The sequence below is a fragment of the Zalophus californianus genome, chromosome 8 (assembly GCF_009762305.2).
Source record: "Zalophus californianus isolate mZalCal1 chromosome 8, mZalCal1.pri.v2, whole genome shotgun sequence".
NCBI classification, from domain to species: domain Eukaryota; kingdom Metazoa; phylum Chordata; class Mammalia; order Carnivora; family Otariidae; genus Zalophus; species Zalophus californianus.
This window is the reverse complement of record NC_045602.1, coordinates 24,007,668-24,024,348: the sequence shown is the minus strand read 5'-3', so window position 1 is coordinate 24,024,348 and position 16,681 is coordinate 24,007,668. Positions and strand designations below refer to the sequence as shown.

Sequence of the window (16,681 nt, the reverse complement as noted above, 5' to 3'; positions counted from 1 at the left end):
CCCATTTCACTGTCTATATTTCCTAAAACACTATCACACACAACACTGCATTTCCTTCCATTAACAACTCTGTAAGAAAGGAAGACCACTCTAATTTCATGGGTAAGAAAACTGAGGTCCAAAGATTTGTCCCAAGCCACATTTGCCAACACGTGATAGAATTCTAGTCAGAAAATATAATGGAAAAACGTATTATTTATTACAAACATACACATACAATGATAAGGTTAACAAAGAATGCATAACACCTGTTGGGAAAAGTACAAACCTTTACTGAAGAACACACAAAAGAAAAATATACAAGCTTTGCTCCTGGATAGAAACATATATGTGTCAATTCTCCCTAAATTCACCGCCCCGAGGGATATTTGCAACCTCACAAAATCAGTCTAAATTTCAAATAAAAATGATGCCATGTATCATTTCCTGAGCACCTACTATGTGCCAGGCACTTTCCATCCACTATCTTATCCAACCTCACCCAAGCCACTGCCATAGATATTATCTCCCTTTGAACAGAAGAGGAATTTGAGGACCAAAAAAAATTAAGCTATTTGCCTATGGTCGGAGATATGGTGAAGAGGACAGATGGGGCTCCCGTGCAAGGTGGTCCAAGCACAAAGGCCAGGTGCTTACAGCCACAGATGGGTATTAGTAATTAACACAAAAGTGAAAAATAACACAGCAAAGATTTACATTGCCAGCACATTAAATTCTAAAGTTACTATAACTAAAACAATGGGGCTCTGGCACAAGAAGGTACTTCTACATGACACAGAAAAGATACCTTAGAGAAATACACATAATTTCTTATGTGATTAAAAAGGAAAACTTCAAATCAGTAGGGACAGGAGTGAACATTCAACTAGGAGTGCTGTAAAAATCATTTGGGGGGGAAGAATATGATTCTTACCACTCGCTGTATGTTAAAATAATTTCCAAATAAATTAAACAGCTAAATACATACATTAGAAAACAGGAAAGAACCAGAAGGAAATAGAGCTGGATATCTGCCTGAATACACACACACACACACACACACACACACACACACACACACACACACACACGAAGGGAGGGAAACAGAAAATGTATGAAAAGTCTAGCATCTACTCTTAGTTAAATTATTATTTTTTCACTTATTATTATGCCATAAAAACATTTCCATATCACAGGACAGTCTTTTAAAATACTGCAAAAGCCACACTGAGGAAAACTGTTAAAGAATACAGGATTTATTAAGGGAAAAACTTTCAAAGGGTATGGAGAATCTGATTTGTCCATCTTGGTTTAAAATTCAGATACATGCTTTAGGAAAAAAATTAGGAAAGTATACACCAAAACGAAGTGATAATTTCATCTAGGTGATAAAAATTACAGATGATCTTTATCTGCACTTAGTTTTTTATAATTTTTCAAATTTTGTACAATCAACTTTCATAATCAAAAAAGTTTTAAGAGTAATAAACTAGTAATAAATGAATTCGAGATCTAAACCAAAAACTCATGGTTTGGGTGAAGAGTTAACATTCTAATAAGAATGATCTGATTCAAGTTACGTCTAAAAGCTCTAAAAGCTCTAAAAGCTCAGGGAAGTGAGAAACTAGGAATTACAGTACATTTCAGAGCTACTCATTCAAAAACATTAACTAACCACCTATGAAATGGCAGGCCCAGGGTTAGGTTCTAGATTTGTGCATAATAATCAGTAAAATGTCATCAATACCACAATACAGACTGTGTGCGGTGCAGAAGGAGCACAGGAGGAGGAAGAAGTCTATCCTCCCTTAAGGGCCAGGGAAGACCCTTCAGTGAGGAAGTGACCTGTAAGCCTCACCGGTGAGGCTATCCCCACGAGACCGAAGTCAGGGGCACACACAGGAGCCGTGCGTGCAGGCGGGCCTTCAGATGCCGTGCCAGTGAATCTGGACTTCATCGTGTGTTTGAGAATTGAGAAGCTTCAAGGCACAGGCAGTGAATGCAAACGGATGATGTGACATAATGGAACATGCAGCAAACAGGATTCTGCGAGTTCTGCCTAAAGACATTCAAATTTGAGCTGACCACACAAACCGTGTCCACAGGCTGGATCCCACAGACGGGACGCGCCGTGACAGCACGGAGAGGCGCTGAGAGAAGCTGGCAGGACCAGGCTGCATGTGGTGACAGGACACAGATGCAGGCCGGATGCCAGGTGGGCGAGGATGGACTCCTCGTGACCACCAGATCACTGTGGTGCCGGGTTCAATTCCCAAGCCCCCTTCCTCTCTAGTCCTATTCTTGGCATTAGATCCACATAGAATTCTGAAAACATGAGAACTGCATCAAGCCCCTTGCCATCATGTTGTCCTCTGAATGAAATGCGTTCATCACTGTCATTTCGACAAATGACGCAGAAAACCAGATCCTGCCCGCCTGTCCTCACGTCCTCTCTCATGTGGGGCAGGCACGTCCTTTGCACAAACCCTTCAAGTTTCCTCCCCAGGAATTTTCATACCACTACGTTTTCCATGTTTCTTCTGGAAGTATCATTTATTTCCATATGAATAAACAAGAAAATGGTAGTGTGCGGGGAACCTCAACGAACTCATTTTTCAACCCAGTCTTCAGAATCCATCGTGCTTCCGGCCTGGTCACAGCACAGTACCCGATCCCCCCTGTGCCATCGGCAGAAGGCCAGCCGTCACCCCCACGTCTCCCCTAGCCCAAGGTCACAGGCACCTCTCTTACTACCTGCCAACACCCAAAGTCTTCCTCTTGTTCCTCAGAACAGTGTCCACCAAACATTTCAGTCCCGTACTCTATAAGCAAACATCAATTATTTTTAAAATTGATTTTATACCAATAAGAGAGGTTTTTTTTAAACAGGTACTAGTCTCAATCTGTACAAGGATCAGTAAAGCTTCATTTCTTTTGACTTTTATAGAAAATAAAGAGAAGGTCCTCACATTTTCCCTCGTGTCAGCAGATGATCTTGTGTCTACCCATACCTGCGGCGTAATTCCCATGGTTCAGATTTCTTGTCCTTCCCTTGGTTCCCTGCACATCGTGTTCCCCCACCCCCAGCATCGCACACGGTCTTTGACACTGCCCCTAACCCCGGGTCCTTTATAACCCGATGGTCTCTTCCTGGTATTTCTCCTATTCTGCCTAAGAACTCTTGGATATCTTCAAGAAACTGGAGCAGAGAGTCACTGCTCTTAACACACTCAGCCACTCAAGTGAGGAGACCAATTTCAACACTCTCAAAACTGGTGAAAGTTTGAAGGAAAGAAAAAAACAAAAACAAAACCCCCAGCCAACCCTGCTAAACAGTACCTAGCAATGTCTTAATCAGGGTTGGCAAGTGAAATTTCAGATCCTTGTGACGCCTGGAGTAACTTCCCAGCAGATTATATAAACCGCCTACCTGCTGCTCAGCTGACTGCCCAGTTCCAGCGCCTGGGCTCCACTTTCTAGTGGTTTCCAGAGTACCACACTTAAGCAAGGACGTGTGCTTTCCTGCTCAGCTAGTCCTTCTTTCCTTCCCCACCCACCCCTCCACAGCCACGGGCATTAGCCTTTAGATGAAGTGGAAAAATTTTAAATTTAAAAAAAAAAAAATAAATAACTCCTTAATCCAATCAATCTAGAAGAGCCTCATATTCCTCTAAAAATAAAAAAGTTTCCCAGAGTGTCAGAAAAACATCAGGGGGAGTAAAGTGGGTCTGAGGGAAATCAATATAAATGAAAAAGAAAAAAAAATTCTATAAAGAAACAAAAAAAGCATTTTGAGCAGTATATTCTACAAGAGGGAGTGGGAGTATTTTTTAAAATAATACTAAGATCACTTTATGCAAACAAACCTGACATTTCTTTCATGTGTTGCTGAAAATATTAAATCAAATCTCTGACTAATTAAATAAACAGTTTAAAATCAATCCACCCTATTCAATGGTAACATAAAATGTAAATTCCTCCAACTCTTATTAATGGTACTAAACCCTCTGAAAATATATGCAGCATACTACTCTTAGTCATTGGTGACATTTTTAATTGAGCTCGCAGGGGAAGGAGGGAGGACTCTTCTCAATACACTCATCACACCTTTTCTTGTAAGTGCTAAAATTCTACCAAGCAATGCAAAAGGTACAAAATCTACTTTCTTCCTTCACAGAATCCTGTCATGTTCATCTTGAAAAGTGTTTTTCTAAATCTTCTTAATACTCACTTGGCAAAAGCATTTCTTCTGTTAATCTCTTTTTGGGAAGAAGCAGAAGTCGTACTGAAACTTCTCCTAAAACCTAAATGTCAAAGTTAAGGTCAAAAGAGGAAAAATAAATCACAAATTTGCAGTCCTCATTAAAAGGTATCTTTTATCATTTCTTCTATAGGTGTTCTATTCTATGAAATGTTTCTTTGGAAACAGAAAGCAAAGAAAGTTAAGTACATACAGAATATAATAGTGGTTTACATTTTTTTGACAATTTTTTATCTTACCTTTCTCATCAAACTATGCATATGCAAAAATAAGATCATGACATTCCATTTGGAGGTTTTTATTATAAAATTTCTTGAAAACCAAATAAAACTAAATTAGACACTGATAAAGCTGAATCTTTTTATTCTCAAATATTATAATCTTGATAAATCATATGAAAGGATAAAAACAAACAATGACTCATGGAACACTACATCAAAAACTAATGATGTAATATATGGTGATTAACATAACAATAAAAAATTTAAAGAAAAAAAAAGATTTCATGAAAGGCACATTTTTAAAAAGATGTCTTCAAAAAAGAGTAAGATTTCCAGTTCTGGAAAGTAATGGCAGACCAGATGTGCTGAATCCATCTCTTGATCAAAGCAAGCATAATTTTATACAACTATAATTAAAAATATATATATGCCGTTGAGCTGATACAAAGGCACAATTTCAAAGAGATGTACCACAGGATTGCCACTAAATTCTAGAGAACTTTGGCTTCTGCCTTACCGGCTGCACAGGAGACAGGAAAGGACATAAAACCTGGGACCTACAAAAGGGGGACTCTAACACAAGACTCCTGGTTAAAATGCAGATTCCAACCAGCTCACCCTCAATGTAAGTTTAAATAAGGAACAGAATGAAACACCATTCTGACAAAAACAAAACAAAGTGGCTTGTGTCAATCTTAATGCTGAGAAGGTGGCAAAATTTTCTCCCTTCAAAATTTGTGATCATAAGCCAAATTCATTTTATCTATGTAATAAAAAAAAATTGCAGGGAATGTAAATTAAAGTAGTCCCAGGTTGGCAGTACCTCCAGTAATAACTGGCAAAAGTAAATATAATCTTCTCTGGAGGCATCAACCCAGGTCTCAAAGAATTCCTACACATTAAATTATGAGTAGAATAAGCACCTCACAACAATAAATTACAAAATTCACAAGGAAAGAAGGTACCATAAGTTAGGCTCACAGAAACAGATTGGCAGAACCATAAGTTAGGCTCACAAAGACTTCAGACATGGAATTATTTAACATAAAAATAACAATATTTAAAATGTTTAAAGACATAAAAGAAAAACTTAAAAATATTGGGAAATAACAAGTGATAATAAATAACTACAAAACAGATTTGTGAAAAGGAAAAAAGAAATGAAAATTATGTAACTAAAAACTTGGTAGTAGGATTAAACAGCACAATAAACATAGCTGAAGAAAGAATCAGGAAACATGAAAATAGAGCTAAGGATGTCTAGAATACAGTCCAGAAAGACCAAGGTGAAAAATATAAAAGAGGCATGGAAAAGTGAGAAAGTCTACTACACTACTCATCAGAGCTTCTGAAGGAGATAATAAAGAGATTGAAGGAGAAATATTTTAAGTATACAGACAAGAGTTTCACAGAATTGATCAAAGATACTAATTTCCAGATCCAGGAAGACCCATGATACCAAACAGGATAATCAAAAAGAAATCTCCATCTAGACAACATCAGAGTAAAACTATACAACACTAAGGAAATAGAGAAGACCTTTAATGGCAGTCAAAAAGAAAGATAAATCACCTACAAAAGTATGGGTTAGGCAGACTCATAGCAGACTTCTCAAAAAAGTGACAGAAGATGAAAATAATAAGATTATATTGTCAATGTACAGGGAGACAACATCTTTCAAACTCAAATTTTCACCAATTGTTAGGTTTACCCAGTAAAACTATCATTAGAAAAGACAAAAACTGACAGACCCTTTCTAAAAGAAATTTCAAAAAATATACGTGTAGTAGGGGCACCTGGGTGGCTCAGTCAGTTAAGCATCTGCCTTTGGCTCAGATCATGATCCCAGAGTCCTGGGATCAAACCCCACATAGGGCCCCCTGCTCAGCAGGGAGTCTGCTTCTCCTTCTCACTCTCCCTCTGTGCTCGTTTGTTCGCTCTCTTTCTCTTAAATAAAATCTTTAAAATATATATACAGACACACACACACGTGGTAGGAACAGAATGATCCCAAGTTAAAGTTCTGAAGATTAAGGACTAAAGTCACTGGTAAATATGTGAGCAAATTAAATATTGGTTATTAATTATATTTAAAAAACTATTATAATAATGCAAAATTTGTGGGGGAAATAAAATAGAAACTGAATAACTCAGTTTCTAAGGATTTTCTATCACTTGGGAAAGAGTACACCTGATGATCAACTTTAGACTTTGCTAAGTATGTATGTTACAGTACCTACAGTAATTACTAAGAAGTATGTTCATAGAGTATAACTTTCATTCAAGTAGAGAATGGAATGAGAACAAGAGGGGGTAGGAATATAACTAGAATAAAGTCAAGAAAGAGAACCACAAGTATAAAAAACTGAAAAGTAGCAAACAAATAGCATAAATAAATCCAAATATATGAGTACTTACAATAAATGTAAATAGGTGAAACTCTCAGGTTAAAAGGCAAACATTGTCAAACCATATTTTTTAAAGAAGTGAAATCCAACCATATTCTATTTATAAAATATTCCAAAAACATAAGCATATAGAAAAGTTACAAGACAGCTGATAGAAAAAGATGTATTAAGCAAATACTTGACCAAAAGAAAGCTGATATAAGGTAAAAGGAATTATTTAAAAAGCAATACCATTTACATTAACACCAAAAAATGAAATAGACTGGTATAAATCTAATAAGACATGTACAAAATCTATATGAGGAAAACTATAAAACTCTAATGAAAGAAATCGAATAAGATAGAGAGGTATTCCATGTTCATGGATAGGAAGACCCAATATCGTTAAGACGTTAGTTCTTCCCAATTTGATCTATACAATAAATGCAATCTCAATCCAAATCCCAACAAAATTGTTCTGTAGATACTATTTGTAAAGTTTGTATGGAGAGGCAAAAAGCCCAGAATGACTAGCATAATATTGAGGGAGAAGATCAAGAAGACTGAAGAAACTTGAAGAATCACTATAAAGCTATAGTAGTTAAGACAATGTGGTATTATGAAAGATAAATAGATCAACGGAACAGAACAGAGAGCCCAGAAATAGACCCACACAGATATAGTCAACTGTTCTTTGACAAAAGAGCAGAGGCACTTCAATGGAGAAAGGAGAGATTTTTTAACAAATAGTCCTAAAATATGCAAAAAAAAAAAATGAATCCAGACATAGACTTTACACCTTTCATAAAAATTAACTCCTTGGATCACTGATCTACAGGGAAAACACAAAACTATAAAACTCCTACAAAGATAACACAGGAGAAAATCAGGATGACATTGAGTTCAACGATGACATTTCCAATATAACACCAAAAGCACAATTCATGAAAAAAAAATTGATACCCTGGACTTCACTAAAATCAAAGACTTCTGCTCTGTGATAGACTGCTAAGACAATGAAAAGACAAGCCGCAGACTAGAGAAAATGTTTGCAAAACACATTCTGATAAAGGTCTAGCATTCAAAGTATACAAAAAAACTCTTAAAACTCAACAGTAAGAAAACAATGAACACAATTTTAAAAATGAGCAAAACACCAGAATGAACAATTCACCAAAAATGGACAGATGGCAAATATGTGCAAAGATCTTCAACTTCTGTTATGAGAATTGTGCCCGTCATTCATATGCTAAAATCCTAACCCTCAGTGCCTCAGAATGTGACTGTATTTGGAGATGAGGCCTTTAAAGTGGCAATTAAGTTAAAATCAAATGAAATAGGTCAGCCCTAATCCAAGATGACTGGTGTCCTTAAAAGAAGAGATTAAGACACAGACACATACAGAGGGAAAGACTTTGTTAAGACACGGGAAGACCCCCATCTACAAGGCAAAGCAAGTGCCTTAGAAGAAACCAACCCTGCTGCCAACACCTTGATCTTGGACTTTTAGCTACCAGAATTTTGAGAAAGTAATTCCTTTGTTTAAGCCACACCATCTCTGGTTCTTTGTTATGCTAGCCCTAGGAAACTAATACGTACGACATCATACATCATCAGGGAATTTCAAATAGAAACAACAATGAGATACTACTATACACCTATTACAATGGCAAAAATCCACAGGCCATAAAATTAATCTCAACAAATATTTAAGGACTACTTATACAAATCATTCTTACACAGATGGTTATCCTATGGAAAAAAATGTAATTAGACCCTCACTATATACAAAATCAATTCCAGGTGAATTGATAATTATGAAAAGCAAAAATACAAAACAAAACTTTTAGAAAGCAATATAGGAAAATATCTGTGTGGGGTTTGTTTTAGGAAAAGATTTCCTAAGATAAAACATGGAAAACATAATGGTTTGCTATTTTTTTTAAAATTTTATTTATTTATTTCTCAGAAAGAGAGTGAGAGCGTGCCCATGGCAGGCAGAAGGAGAAGCAGGCTCCCCGCTGAGCAAGGAACCTGATGCAGGACTTGATCCCAGGATCCTGGGATCATGACCTGAGTCGAAGGCAGACGTTTAACCAACTGAGCCACCCAGGTGTCCCAGTGGTTTGCTATTCTGATTACTTAAAATTTTTAAATATCTGCTTATTAAAAGACATCAAATGGGTGGTGGGGGCGGGGGAGGCAAAAGACAAGTCGAAAACCAGGCAGGCAAGACATTCACAACACACAGGACTGGCAAAGTATTAGTGTCCAAAATATATTCAGAAACCTACAAATTAATAAGACAAACCAAAAAAAAGTGGGCAAGAGACTTGAACAGGTACGTCATAAAAGAGAAAATGCATATGGCCCATCAAGAAGAAAAAAATGAGGTTCAACCTCATTTATAATCTGAAAAATGCAAATTAAAACCACGAATACAATTTAAATCCATCAGATGGGCAAAGACTTCTCAATCAAACAGGACTAGTGTGAGATAAGGGGCTGCAGAGGCTCCCATTCACTGCTCATGGGCACGTGCACTGCAAACAGTCTGCAATTACCTAGGAAGGCTGAAGGTCTGGATGGCCCATGCCTCGCAACCCTAGAGAAACTTCGGCAAAAGTGTGCAATAGTCTAGTTTGTAGTAGTAAAAAAACAAATGTAACACAAATATCCATCAAGTATAGGATGAATAATATATTTTAATGGAACACTAACAAAATAGCCAACAACAATTAAATATATATACATTTTATAATATATATTATTTATTAATATATCTATACAGGGGTGATAAAGATTTTTTTTAAAAAATCAAGAGAATAACATAAAATTCAAGACTCATAATCTGAGGACAAGGTATATGAGAATATAAAAAAATTGATGAATAAAAGCAAAGGAATAATTATTAGGAACATAAAACAGTGTAAACCTACCAGGATAAGAATGATTCTGTTTATTCGAAGAAATTTCTGAAAGAGTATCCAGGGAATCTGTTACCCTGTGAATAAAACAAACCTAATTAGCAAACCTCATTAGAAGAAGTAGCAGGTCTTCAGATTTAAGATTGCCGCTTAACTGAGGTTTTCACACCAGTGGTTATTTCTTATTTCACCTATTCAACAAACATTTATTGAGCATCTATTAGGAGCCAAGAATGAACTTCAGGCTAGCACTGAAGACGGGCACTAACAAAAACAGAAGGGATCATTGTTATCTAAGGATGAGTAATGCAGAAAAAGTCAACTTAAAGTAAATTCACTTAAAATAGAGACCTGAGTTTATTTCTTTGGAACCTGTATCTTCCAAAATGAAACTTAAAAATCTGAAAATAAATTTGTTTTATGTTAAATTTAACAAATGTTCGATCAGAATTATAAAAACATCACATTCTTAAATTGAAAAAAAAATACTGACTCAGTCTGCGTATGCATGTAATTTTCTGATAAAATTGCATGGCTAAATAGAATCCAACATCTTTTACTTTATATTTGACTCTCAGCACAACCATAAAGGTAACTTTCCTGCAGGTCTGTCTGTATTTTTTAATATTCAAATCATTCTTCATTGTTAAAAAGCCAATCCTCACAGTTTCATTTTCTTTCAGTTGTTTACTGACCTGACCCACAAAGCCTTCATTCTGTCACCCACTTCCTGCAGGACACTTGGTCACCATCCAGAAACCCTGCAACTCTCACAATATCTGCAATTCCATCTTGCACTTCATGTGCATCATTTTTACATGATATACACACTACGGCAATCAGTGAGAGACTGATGAACGCAAATAGGACTTGATGAAGAGGACAGATAAGTAGGTGGTGATGGGTAGTTGAGAAGAACTTAATTCTAACAGTGATCAGTTCATTAATAATAAGTACCTAATCGTGAGAACTAAGAATAAGAAAATTAATACTGTGCTGATGAAGACCACCTAAGCAAAAAATAGGTAAGTAGGTAGAGAGATAAGATTAGATCTAGTCAGTAAGTCTTCTTGGAATTTCTGCAAAGAAATACCGGATGATTTATATATTAACAGAAAAAAAGGTATGAACTCAGTGAAAGCTGGTGATAGTAAGAAAGCTATCCAAGCAGAGGAAATAACACTTGCGCAGATTCTCATAGAGGAGGCACATTGGTTTTTCCTCAATGGAAAGGAGGGGAAAAAAGACAACTACAGTCTAGGAGGAGTGGGATTGTGACTGGTCACTACTTTATTAAGACTGTCCTCAAGCAGTCCTTAGTTTAAAATGCCTTCTTCTCGCAGATCAGTGGTGTCTTTCAAGAGCTCTAAAGCTGGTTTAAATTAGAAATTCCTCAAAATCAGGGACCATGTCTTTTTATTTGCTTATAGAATGCCTAGCACAGCACAAAGTGCTAAAAGACACTTAATAGTATTTGATGATGATGAATGAGACAATCAGAAGATGACAGGAAGACAGCTGGATTGAGACAGCAGTTCATTTAGAGAGAGAGCCCTGTATCTTCTAAGAAGAGGGGGGTGCTTTTAAATAAATCACCTTAAAGAAGACCAAATAGAAGGCGAGGGGGAAAAAAAAAAGGTAAAAACCATGTGTTCCATAAACAAAGCAAGAAAAAGAACATGAAACCATGAGAAAGAAAGTGGCTTCATAATATAAAAGGAGGAAAAGCTGTTACAGCATAAAAAAACACTGCACTAGATTTGGTCAGTATTTACTGTGTCTAAAATATGCCAAACTATGTCCTCTGGGTAATCAAACATAAAATGAAGAACTCCAGTCCTCATGACTAAGAGACAAATAAAATTCATAAGAGACTATAGCAATGTGTTAATGAAGATTTGTCCAAAGCATTAAGAGAACCCAGAAGACTGGGGACTCCAGCATGGATTTTCCCCTCAATCAATCAATCCAGAACACATCGGTCCTAAAGAAAGTCAGCAACCCTCTTTTAATCATTACAGGGTACTGGTTAAGAACATAACTTCAACTACCTGGGTTCAAATCTCCACTTGGGAGCTGTGCACACTTGCATAACTCACTTAACCTCCCTGTGCCTTACTTTCCCCCACTCTGAACTAGAGATAATTACAGGACCTGACCCAGAGGGAGCTTCCAAGGTGTGAACAGTGCATGCAGCGCTATTAACTGCTGACACACAGAAGTGCTGTGTGTTGGCTACGGCTTTTTCTCTATTTATAAAATGCCTACCACAAAACAGCAAACTATCTAAAAGCAAGGGCTTAGGAGAAACAAAATAACAAATCTGGGCTGAGTCCAGCTCCATCATTAACTAGTGTAAGACAGATCAAAATATGCCACTCCAAAACATGCCACTCTGGCAGAAGGATTATTTTGAGCTAAAGACATTTGAGAATCAACAAATGCAGGAGGATGAATGGATAAAGAAGATGTGGGCTATATATACAATGGAATATGATGCAGCCATCAAAAGGAATGAGATCTTGCCCTTTGCAGCGATGTAGATGGAACTGGAGGGTGTTATGCTGAGTGAAATAAGTCAATCAGAGAAAGAGATGTATCATATGACCTCACTGATATGAGGAATTCTTAATCTCAGGAAACAAACTGAGGGTTGCTGGAGTAGGGGGGGAGGGATGGAGTGGCTGGGTGATAGACATTGGGGAGGGTATGTGCTATGGTGAGCGCTGTGAATCATGCAAAACTGTTGAATCACATATCTGTACCTCTGAAACAAATAATGCAATATATGTTAAGAAAAAAAAAAAGAAGAAGATAGCAGGAGGGGAAGAATGAAGGGGGGGAAATCGGAGGGGGAGACGAACCATGAGAGACAATGGACTCTGAAAAACAAACGGAGGGTTCTAGAGGGGAGGGGCGTAGGAGGATGGATTAGCCTGGTGATGGGTATTGGGGAGCGCACGTTCTGCGTGGAGCACTGGGTGTTATGCACAAACAATGAATCATGGAACACTACATCAAAAACAAATGATGTAATGTATGGTGATTAACAATAAAAATTTTAAAAACCAACAACAAATGCAGGAAGAGGCTTTCTCTGAACTCTCCTTATCTGCCTAAAACAGGTGCTCCCAAAAAAGAACTCTTCTGTCCTATATCCGCTCCCCAGCAGTTTCATCAAGGAGGGAAGACCGACTCTTCTCATAGGTGAGGAGCTGGGAGGTTAATACCACATCACAAACTATCTTATCTCCCACCCAGCTAGCTTCCCTAAAAACCATGTGCCCTCCCACAAGTGGCCTTGTTCTCCCTCCCTTTCTCCTACTCAGATGGTCTACAAAAACACCAATCTCACTACTTATATGGGTATTCACTTCTTTCCGTGATGCCCAGGTGCATGCAAATTTAAATGTAATAAATTTGTATGCCTTTTCTCCTGTTAATCTATCTGTTGTCAATTTAATTCACAGACACCACCCCCCACAACCCCCTCATCAGCTACTGACCCTAAGAGGGCAAAGGAAAATTTTTTGCTCCCCTATGCTAACTATATGACTTTAGTTAAGTCACTTTATCTCTTGAAACTTTTCTTCACTGGCAAAATGAAACAACTATAATAACTTACAACTCACTGGGTTTGAGAGGGATTAATGAAATATGCATCTAAAGTACACTGTACAGAGCCCACCATTTACTAAATGCTCAATAAATGTTTGTCATAATTACTGTTATTTTCCAGCTTACCTGACTCAATACTTATTAGAATCAAATGAAACAACATTCAATTGAAGATACTTCATACACTGCAAAGCACTACATATGTTCAATACCATACTGTCATAAATAATGAGAAAAAAAGTACATCAAGTACATCAAAGAAGGAAATTAATACAAAAATTATGTGAAATTATTAAGAAAAACAAAGTGAGGTGGAAGACAGACCTAAAAAAAACTCTAAAATCTGCCAGGAGGCAGTCACACAGCCTAGGTAGAAGGGAACTAGATGGGGCTCTGGGATGTGATGGCAGATCCGTTCTCATGAACGTGATTACACCATATATGTTCTTTCCTATTTAAAGATTAGCATCCCATTTCCCCTGCACGGAAAAGCATGCCAAGCCAACTTCTCTCAGCACATAAGTCATTTCACATAATGGTACCTGGGATTTCATGAGAACTTGTTTCTGCTCAACTTGTTTTTTTAAAGCCAGAGTGAGCTGGTCCAGAAGTGTACCATCTTAAGGAGAAACACCGAGGAGGTACATTATATATAAATCCTTAAAGCTTCACTTCCCCCGAAGATCTACTGCCTATCTATTTTTGAAAACTAAAGAAATCAGAGGAAAAAGCCATTTTGGTTCCATTAGGTTTGGAGGAGAATGAATGGGGTGCCTGCTGGCAGGAAATTTAATGTAGTTAGGATGTGACTGAAGCAATCAGAGAGCATTTTTACTTTTGTTTGCATGACAGATTAAGCTTGCTGCTCTCACTGTTCTTAGCAGCAAACGCCACTTGTAATAGCCTACACAAACTCATAGGGTTTGCAAATGAGGAATAAAGGAGGGTTTTAAAATTGCAAATCCTCAGCAAAGCAAATTTAGCTTTCCATGAGCCTTCTCTCTGAAGAAGGTGGTGGGTTAACCCCTTGAAAGAAGACATGAGCTGTAGTCAGTGCCTGTCTTTAATATAAAATGAGGAACTCTAACTATAAACCACTGCAAATTACAAAAAGGCCTTGTGAAAAAACATAAATTTCCTTTTTCTCACCTTTGTACCCTGGATGGGGGAGCAAATATTCCATATCTTGGAGAACAACTAAAGTACTGCACACCTCCAACTGAACCATCATTCTTGCCATGGGGTTTCTCAAGCTCTATACCGTACCAATATCCTAGAACAAGAATATTGGATTTTAAAAGCATCCGCATTTCACCCAAAATGGTTATGCTATTATACAAACCCAGAACCCGAATGGCTTAACATTTTCACAAAATGACCAAAATGATGGAAGAGCATCATGATCGTTGAGCTTTCAAATGATAAAATTTGAAAATTTGAAAAAACGAACAGGAAAAACATTTTACAAGCACAATTACAGAGTTGTACATTAAAGGAGAGAGATAAAATACAGAAATTTGGCACGACTTAGCTATTATGCAAGTAGTGTTATGACCACAGTACATCTACAAGCTATAATGAAAAAGAAACTGCCCTTGACTCAGTGATACAGCGCGTTTCAGTAAGAGCAGCACAACACAACACTGAGCCGTATGGATCATAAAGTGCGTGTGCAATCTTCTCCTTTCACTCTCCCAACATTCCAACATCACAGACTGTCCTTAAATAATTAAGGAAGGACAAAAGTAACATGGAAAATATGATTAGACCTCAGGGTGACTCTTCTTTTTCTCTTTTTGTTTTCCCACCCAGGATAAAAAGAAAAATCATAATACTTAACCCTAGTGAAAAGATTTAGATTAGCTAGTAGGAAGAATTTTCTAAAAGGCTTATTTTAAGTATGTAAAAGGACCCACTCTGAGGAAAATAATAGGACCTCCTTTTCTAGAGGGCCAAAACTAAAGCAGTGAGGTTGCTTTCAGTGTGGTGAGAATTAGGTAGATGGACATACACTCCTAGTCTAAGTGTATACATACATACTCCTGGAATAAAGATTCTCAAATGGAGGGTACCTCAAGACCAGTTAGAAATGTCTAATGATCCATTCATTTTTATGTAAAAGGAGAATACAGTAGTAATTGCATCTGGTCTCTTACAATCAGTATCAAATAAAAAATAAGAATACAGATGTTGAGAAACTTATTGCAAATTCCAAATTCCAAAATACAAAAATACTGTTTCTTTCAGATGACTAATTCAAAGAGTCTATATAACCTCAAAAATGGCAACCTAGAAGTTCTCCAGTCTTTTCCTCTTATGTTCAAAAAGACCCTTGAGCCCACTTCTCAGTACTTTTGCACTGAAAAGACTAATGAATGACGGCAGTCCTCTATACTTAAACAGCATACGAGTGCAGAGTAATGTAAACAAACTTACTTCTTAGCCATACTAATGCTCTGGAAATAGGTCATCACATTTCTGAATGTCATTAACCAAGGTTGTCTGGTTGCCATTTTTATTTCTGAGTGCCACAGTTACAATGTTCAATGGTACAATGTACCATATAATGGCAATACATTTACCATATGACTCTTGAAAAAGCATAACATCCCACAGAAAGACATGACAAGTGTTAACAATTGTGACTACACCTTGTCTGGTAGTGGTGAGGTATGTACGGCTTCCCACTTAAATGGTAATTTTTTTTCCAATACAAAGGCTAAAGAGGCTAAAAATGACGTACTTCAGGTCTAGATCTTATAATCTAAAAAGCTTCAATGAATCAGCACTGTTCTCTAGAACTGACTGATCTAAATTTTGATGCCACAAGACATACATGCTACTACTTTCTAAAAGGACAGAATGACTTTAACAGAAAAGTTTCCAACTTTACGTTTGCTTATGACTACCCAAATTTCTAAATGCTTAACCTTAGGAATTTAAAAATTAAAAGTCAACCTAAAACAATGAATTGCATCCAGTGACCCAAACCACTCTAACCTTGTTTTAATATAGAAAAAGGGAACTCAAAAGGCATGGAGATTGTGAAAAATACCCCACCTTTGGGGTCTTAAAAGTTTTTATTTGAGAACTATATTAAGACCATCCTAACTCCTCTCAATTACTACCTGGAGACCTGTGAGAGACATGAATTATACAACACACAGCCCATCTCAAATCAATTAGCTGGATTGCAATTATAAGTGGTATAATGAAACAAGACTGTGCTGGGAGACAAGTCTCCGTGGCTCGCTCATGTTTCTGCATGTCTTATGAACAAAGGCACTG

At 37.1% G+C, this 16,681-nt stretch overlaps 1 protein-coding gene across 18 annotated transcripts in view; it reads right to left on the bottom strand.

Moving 5' to 3' along the window:
* Positions 1-16,681, bottom strand: part of CLIP4 (CAP-Gly domain containing linker protein family member 4) — a 94,068-nt gene that overhangs the window by 13,066 nt on the left and 64,321 nt on the right. For 16 of the 18 annotated variants that reach the window (XM_027621919.1, XM_027621920.1, XM_027621924.1 and 13 more), the window contains 3 exons: positions 14,543-14,666; positions 9,788-9,852; positions 4,211-4,283 (listed from right to left, as the gene is read on the bottom strand). In XM_027621919.1, coding sequence (XP_027477720.1) covers positions 4,211-4,283; positions 9,788-9,852; positions 14,543-14,666 — 262 coding nt within the window. Of the gene's footprint in view, positions 1-2,105; positions 2,802-4,206; positions 4,284-9,787; positions 9,853-14,542; positions 14,667-16,681 lie in introns of those variants that run through there. The other 2 variants (XM_027621927.1, XM_027621928.1) reach the window with 2 other exon arrangements.